The 8,034-nt window shown below is 29.9% G+C and overlaps 1 protein-coding gene across 1 annotated transcript; it reads left to right on the forward strand.

Moving 5' to 3' along the window:
• Positions 1 to 2,850: 2,850 nt before the first annotated feature.
• LOC133180127 (multiple epidermal growth factor-like domains protein 6) lies at positions 2,851 to 6,911 on the forward strand. Its single transcript, XM_061314701.1, has 7 exons — positions 2,851 to 3,001; positions 3,420 to 3,662; positions 4,108 to 4,245; positions 4,331 to 4,499; positions 5,447 to 5,507; positions 6,047 to 6,142; positions 6,882 to 6,911. The coding sequence occupies exons 1-7, from the start codon at positions 2,872 to 2,874 to the stop codon at positions 6,909 to 6,911; spliced, it is 867 nt and encodes a 288-aa protein (XP_061170685.1). The 5' UTR covers positions 2,851 to 2,871.
• The last annotated feature ends 1,123 nt before the right edge of the window (positions 6,912 to 8,034 follow it).

An 8,034-nucleotide genomic window follows, 5' to 3' on the forward strand; every position in this document is an offset into this window, starting at 1 on the left:
CTTCTTCCAGCTTCGGTAAAATCTCAAAACTGGATAAAATGTGTGAATTTTACATCTTTTTAATGAACAATTCGCACGACTAGATAACATTGGTATCCTTTTCCTTCTTGTATATAATGAACGCGAAAAATCACGCAAGGTATGTCACTTGCCCCTGTATTACAATTGAAATAAAATTGGCTGAATTTTACGTGGCATGTGCTCTAAAAAGCGTGCTCATTTAAATACTAGTTTTTCAGTCAGATAATTATAATTATCAACAAAACAATAATATGCTTATAAAAAAATTCATTTAACAATATAGAAGTAGTTCTAAATTCAGGAAAGAACGTGTATTGATATAACATTCTTTAAAAAACATAACTGTTCACAAACGTTTTAAAACTACTTTCATTGTTGTATTTATTTCCATACAATAAAGAAACCCCATTTATTTATTTATAAGCTTTGTTCATCAAATGTTTTGCAGGAACGGAGCATTTGGTATTTTCAGGAAGAACATTTATTGTTCTCAAGAAAACAGCAATCAAACAAATGTAGGATCCAAAGATGTGAACACAACTCCAGATAAACCACTTTATGAGGAATTAAATACTTCTGAAAACATTACCGAATATCAGGAATTACAAGTCGAAAGCAAAATTGCTTATGAAAATTTTTCATTGGCTACTGTATAGGGCACTTCAATCATACATGTAATAACTTCATGTACTTTAAAAATCTTATATAGTGAAAATACATTCTTTTTTATTCATCACATAATTTTGTTTTGGTTTAAAGTCTATAGGTGTATAGTTATTGACATAATAAAGTATTTGAATTTGTCTTCGTGTGTCTTTCTGAGAAGAAAGTGAAAAAGCATAATATGAAACTTCATTTCAAAAGTAGAAAAAAAAAAACAAAAACATTTACATTATATTAAATGTTTTTGGTAAACCGTTGATATTGGGTTAAAAACATTATTCTTTGAATATCATGAGATACCTGTTTGCAAAATTTTGAATTTAGTATGACATGCAAAATCCATAAAAACATTTGTGTACTGTTTCACCAATTAAAGAAGCATGTGTTTTACTCATTTACAGCTTTCACGAGCTCGGCAATTTCAAATTCTCGAATCTGAATATGATGCGTTTAGTTTTATGCATGGAAAATATGCCCATCACGAAAGATTTATTGTAAATGATACATTTTTAACTTTATCTGTGAGTATGTCATCAAGAATTTTGAAATAAAAACGCTCTGTCTATTCACAAAGGAAAATTTGTTGTTACTTAAATGAATTAACTTGATCAAGCTTTTTCAATAATCCCAAACGCACCATATTTGCATCTTTTGTTTTGTTTTGTTTTGTTTTTTTTAGTTGAAAATCCATCATATTTATATAAATTAGATATTATCCAAAAAATGCATCTGACAAATTGAACATTATATTTAAAAAGCATACAAAAGTTAGGTAAAAATAGAAAAAAAGCACTTACACTAAATGAAAGATTTGATAGAGGAAACTTTAATTTCTTCTACTGAATACACTTACAAGGAAGAAATTAAACCTTTCCAGCTGTAAAATTGCGGAGACGACCTAACATATTTATTTTCATTATATTATTGAATCTTCCTGCTAGTTTAATGAGAACTACTGATAATAGAGTCATGAGATATAGAATAGTTCTACTTTTTACAGGAATAACTCATATATTTGGATTTGGTATGTAAAGTATTTTACATTTTTATTTTCTTCCCCCCTGTCACTGAAGTTTGAGGGGATGAAGTAACGCCCTTTTGTAACTGTTTTTTTTTCAATTAACATAAAAACAAAACTAATCAGGATTGGAGAACAAAACCAGGACAAGGAAAAAAGCACTGGGATTTTTAAGCTTTGAAACAAAAGACAAAAATGTAAAAAAATAAATAAATAAATAAATAAATGCTTTATTATTTATAATATCTTAATTTCGAATATCTTTCTATTATCTTAGCAGAAATCAGAAATCAGTTTGACAGGCGCGGATCATCAGATCAAACGAGACGCGAAGCGTCGAGTTTGGTCTGATGATCTGCGTCTCCCCTTTACAACTAACAAAAATAATAAAAGAAAATTTTTTGAATCAATAACTCAACTTTTGTCCATTAAATAAACCATTTTGTCAATGACATTTTTGATGCGCGAGAAAACACGTCATTTATCTGTGTAATACGTCATCAATTTCAGAGAGGGGTGATATGGATTCAGAAAACCACAGTGTGGTGATCTAGATTGTCGGATCACACCCTCACGTGATTGCATAAAGTCCACAGTAAAACTGAGTGACAAACACTTGGGTATATGATAAGTTTCCTTCATTTAAGAGACTACCTGTCATATGTAACCATTTTCGGTTTTCTTTTTGTAAGTCCTCCAATCCACGTTTGACTCTGTACATCCTACTCACATACACATATCAATAACTCCTAAAATATTATACATGTCCTAGGAAAGGCAACTGTAGAGATACCAATGAGCTTGTTAATATATTTGTGCCAATATTAATTCTGGATTACTTTTATAAAGCCTAAAACTGTAGATTTTGAACATTCTTCAAACTGGATATTACTTTTTCCTTAATACTTTTAATGATCAAAAACTGTAACTTCAGCAATTGCTTTACATGTACACAATTGCTTCTTATAAGATACCATACATTAATTATCTTTTCTTTTGAATTATCAAAAAAATTACGATAAATAAAATTCAAATCTGTTTCTATAATTTCATTCCTCATAGAAGTGTTATCAAAAGGTAAAAACGCCACACAGTCAACAGTCCGATCATGTATTTCTTCTACTTCCTGTGGTCCAGATAAAGCTGTAGATGGCGATAGAAACACATGTATGAGGACAACTGATATAGGTCTATCCTCTACATACAAAACTGTTTGGTGGACTGTAGATCTCGGAGCCAATTACAGCATTTACAGCATTAGTATAGATTTTAAAGACTATAAGGAGTTTGGAGATTACGGTATGTTTTGCTATTGTCTACAAACTACAAATACTAAAATAAGGAATACTATTGGTTTAGACATATACTTATCGCTTTCTTTCGTTTTCTAAAAAAAGAGTTTCATAAGCGTCTTTATCATTTCTTAAGGGATTAATTCATAATCGCTTTATTCTCCTCATGCCTTGCACTTTCTGTTGTTATTTGAATTATTGTTGCTTGATCTTCTTTGCTATAAAAAGTTAAAGGTATGTTTTTCACATTTGATAAATTTTGAAGTGTTTTTAAGAGGGAAAAATATTCACAGAAAAACAATTTGCAGAAATAGAGACCAACATGTCAACAACATTTCATTTTTTAATGTACATGTAATATCAAAGACACATATTAAAGAAGACAGCATATTGTTGTTCTGAGAGGATTTCGCTTTATATTTCAGAGATGAGACAAAGAGGCCGTTTTGCTGGATTTTCTCTTTACCTTTCTTACACACCTAATATAAAGGATGATGTTCTTTGTTACAAAAACACGCTTCCATTACCTCCCTTAAAGTTTAATACAACGTGTATTGGATATGGTCGTTACGTCATCTATTACAACGAAAGACTGGATGGAGTTTCTTACCCTGAAGGATACCAAACTCTGAATCTCTACACTGAGCTATGTGAAGTGACAGTACAAGGTTATTTTTTTTCAATTTGTTTTAATCAGTAATGTAATGATTTTTTTTCTTCATAAAAATATTTTATTCTTACCTGTAAAATTTTAACTTTAAAACACTTTAAGTTTAATTCTCTCGTAACTATCATAGAACCGATTTTTATGTTATCATATAACATATGAAATCTATACCCGCCTTGAGAGTTCTGCTTCATATAGATGCAAAAATAGGTCTGGTATAAACGTTTAGATCCTTAACTTTCTATCTTGTGCTTGCAAGAGTAGGAAATTAAAATCTGTGCAAATCATGGTACCCTTGGGTTGATTTGTGCTACTATCAAATGGAAATTATAGATAAAATATAGATGAATGCAACTCTAATGATCGTTTTGGCTAATATCGTAAACATTGCTCATAACAACAAAATACCAACTTGCCGTTCGTTTTGTAAATTTTCTTTAAATCAGGTTGTGTAGAAGAAGGATTTTATGGAAGTAACTGTAGCATACATTGTCCAATCAACTGTCAAAATCAGAGATGTAACATAGTCAACGGAGCATGCCTGGGGTGTTTTCCTGGATATGTAGGGGAGATGTGCGAAGGCGGTATGAAAACTAAGCTGTAAAATTAATAAAATTAACATTGCATGAGAACATTGATGTCTTAAATTTTATACATTTCTAAATTCAGAATGTGCATGGGGGTTTTATGGTATGGAATGCAAAAAGAAATGTGGACATTGTAAAAGAAACACTTCATGTAACCACGTGACTGGTAATTGTGATAGAGGATGTGCCGCTGGCTGGATTGGGAAACAGTGTAATCAACGTAATTATAAACGAAGTAGCCTAACAAAAAAGTATTGTTTATAAGTAGCCTTTTTTCTGGAGAGTAAATATCACTGTCAATACAATTAAAAAACCTTCGAAATTCCAAATTTTATTTTGTGAAAGTCTAAGGTTAATTAAAAAGAATATGAGTACGTTAAAAATGTGAATGTAAATTAAAAAGAATATTTGTAAAGAAATGTTTATCACTTACCTCATATGCCATTTCTGATTTTAATTCTATTTTAACGGACATATGTGCATTTAACACCCGTTTATTGCTTATAATTCACATGAAACAAATAAACATGTTGGTGTACCACTAAATTACAACAGAAAAATACTGTATATAAGCCCGATTTTTCAAGGTACATTTTAGTCCCGATTTATAATCAAGTCCTACAAATATCGGCATTTTCTGGGAGAGTAAAAGTGGTATTCATTCAATTTAACTGTGAACATGCAGGAAAGATAGTTATGAGGTACCCTAAGCATTATGAGAAATAAACTGTACATATTTTAATCGTCTTAATTTTGATTTTAAATGCTACCTAAAGAACAAATATTTATATTATACCTGCAACAAATTAAGAAACAGATAGAAAAAAAAAACAAAACAAAACAAGAACAATTACCTGAAATTGTAACAATTCCCGCACAAACTATAAGTGAATCAGTAGAAAATTTCTCTAACTTTAAAAATTCAATCGACCTATAGACGAAATGACTAAACTAACATGTAAGTAAAAGTTTATTACATGTATATTTTCAAACTGAATTGCTTATAAAACTTTTAGAAAGAACTCTGAAAAGAACTAGTTTCATAAATCTTTTTCAATTTTTTTGAAAGAAATGCATGGCTAAGAATGACAGAAAATAATATTTTTAAAATAACATAGAATGTAAGGACGGAACCTATGGTCCTGGATGTGCTTATAACTGCAGTTACCACTGCCTTAATAAAGCCTTCTGTAATAAGGAGAATGGATTTTGTGAATTCGGTTGTAGCATCGGATATTCTGGAAATCTCTGTAAGGATGGTAAGTTTTCACAGGATGATTATGAGTCATTCAGCCAACTGAACGGTCACTGAAAGATATTTGGAAAGGGGGTTTAAAGACTGGGCTCTGTTATTGAGTTATATTGCATTAATATCAGTCACCTTAATTCACTTAATGAGGTTGCATAGTTTTATTTTGTGTTTGTCATATTTTGATAATATTTTAATGTCCATGACAGGTATTTTAAATTCAACATTTATGGTTCTTTCGACAGTTTGTCCCAGTGGATTTTTTGGTCAAAATTGCAGGAACCATTGTAGTAAAAACTGTATCAACGGAAAATGTAGTTACATAGATGGAGCTTGTACAGAGGGATGCTCAAAAGGTTACACGGGGATTAGGTGTTTGTACTGTAAGAATCAAAACATTATCAAATTGCGATTTTCATGTACATTCAATTGAAGGCGATTCCTTACGAAGATCATTGTTTTAAGGAAACAGTGCCAGAGAAAAAAAAAATTATGAAGACATGTTAATATAGCTGTAATATTGGTGCTCAAAGTGTGTTTTCTTTTCAGTCTGTCAGGAAAGCTATTATGGTGAAAACTGTTCTAACCTTTGTCCAACAAAATGCCGTTATACATGTCACCATGTACAGGGAACCTGCATTGAAGGTTGGTAAGCGCAACCTTGCCTGAGTTATGTATATTATAAATACGCAAAATTATATTGATTAAAAATATTTGGTTCTAAGAAAAACATTGTTTGACCATATAGTATCAAAATTACCACGTCAGACCCTAAAAAGGAAGAATGAGAGATTTTATTGAATGTGTATAATCTGAAATGTTAAAATCGATTGTGATACTTATGATAGCTGGGTGAGTTATTTTTGTCTCCTGAAATACTGAAATCTATGTAAAAAAAAGATCCTTTCAAAGTTGGTAACTTATTGGTCTTATATACATGTTTTACTGCTGATAAAGATAAGGTGAGGACCTGTGTCAGGCTTTGTTATAATTATGTCTTAGTTTTGTCTAAAAAAGATTTCAAATATAATTTATATACAATGTACACCAAAATATCTCAACTGGTTACATAAAATTAATAAGTGTGCAATTCTTTCTGGAGGAATACTTGAAGATTATACTTGACTTATCATTTCTGTTTTATATATTTTTATTTGACAAGGAAGCTCCACCGATATCAATATATTTATGATATCAGACAGTATCTTGAGATCGATGTGATTATCAGTGGATATACCTGCCTCTGCTTTAAAGATTATAGCGTAGGACTTATTGTCAGAGTGATTTTTGTATGGAGAGGGGCAGAGTAAATCTCAAAATAAAAAAAAAAAAAACAAATACTTGATTTACAAATTTATTTATTTTTGTTTTATTTCTGTTGTAGATGAAGCGTCAACAGGACAATGGAAACTAGGATTTTCAGTTTCGGCGACGCTTAACATTTTATTGTTAATATTTTTTGCTGCCTTTATTACACTCAACAGGTAATATAAAATAGTGATTATATTGTTGTTTTTTGTATTTTGAATTGCAATGCGACTTCATTTTTTTTTATTTCACTCTATATATCCTTAATATGAAAACGTAATTTACATTATGAATTTGTTTATCTTTTTGTTTTCAGGAAAAAACTCAGTATTTTTTTTCAAAGGGAGAAAATACACCAAATTGCAAGAAATAGCAACAAAACAAATATAGGACCTGCAAATGTACAAACTAATTCAGAAAAACCATCGTACGAGGATTTAAATACTTGTGAAAATAAAGTCGAATACCAAAAATTAAATGTAGAAAACAAAATTGCTTATGAAAATCTCGCATTTATATAATATATAAATATATAGAAAATGTTCAACATTATACTTTTGTTTACAATTTTATAATACTATTAAACTTTATTGTTACAGTCCATCTTTACGTGCAATGATTTGTTTACACGTGCTTTTATATCATCATCAAACTTTGTTCACATAAATGTATTTTATTTAATAAATAGCTTCGAATTGCATTTGCCTTCAAGTGTGTACATGTACATGTATAAAGAAATGGAGAGGAGGACAGAGAATTTAACCTTATTTCAAACATTAGAGAAGAACAATTAAAATAATTTTATATAAGACGAATGAAAGTTTTGTATCAGCAGGGAAGATTTTCACCATATTTGTCTTATAAACTTGCACTTTAATGACATTGTTAAAGTACCTGATATAATTGCCCAGAAGTCTGTTGTATTATCTGTATGTTATTTTTGGCGGAATTTGCCTTTGATCCTCTTATAGTTGGGTACAATTTTATTTTTTGCCAAAATGAATTTACAATGTCAATTTCAGATAAATTATCTGATGTTTTTACCTTTGTTTCAATTATTTTCGAAAATGACACCAGTAATTTATATTTTATTCTCAATAAACCAGTTTCATATGCAAACCTTGATGATATTACGTGAATTATAATGATATATATGGAAATTAAGATTGAAATTAATATAATCGTCTGAGTTACTTTAAAAAATGTCATCAAAATAGTGTTTTTAAGAT

The sequence above is a fragment of the Saccostrea echinata genome, unplaced genomic scaffold (genome assembly GCF_033153115.1).
Source record: "Saccostrea echinata isolate AGI-Se365-2 ecotype Australia unplaced genomic scaffold, CSIRO_AGI_Sech_v1 ptg000006l, whole genome shotgun sequence".
NCBI lineage: Eukaryota > Metazoa > Mollusca > Bivalvia > Ostreida > Ostreidae > Saccostrea > Saccostrea echinata.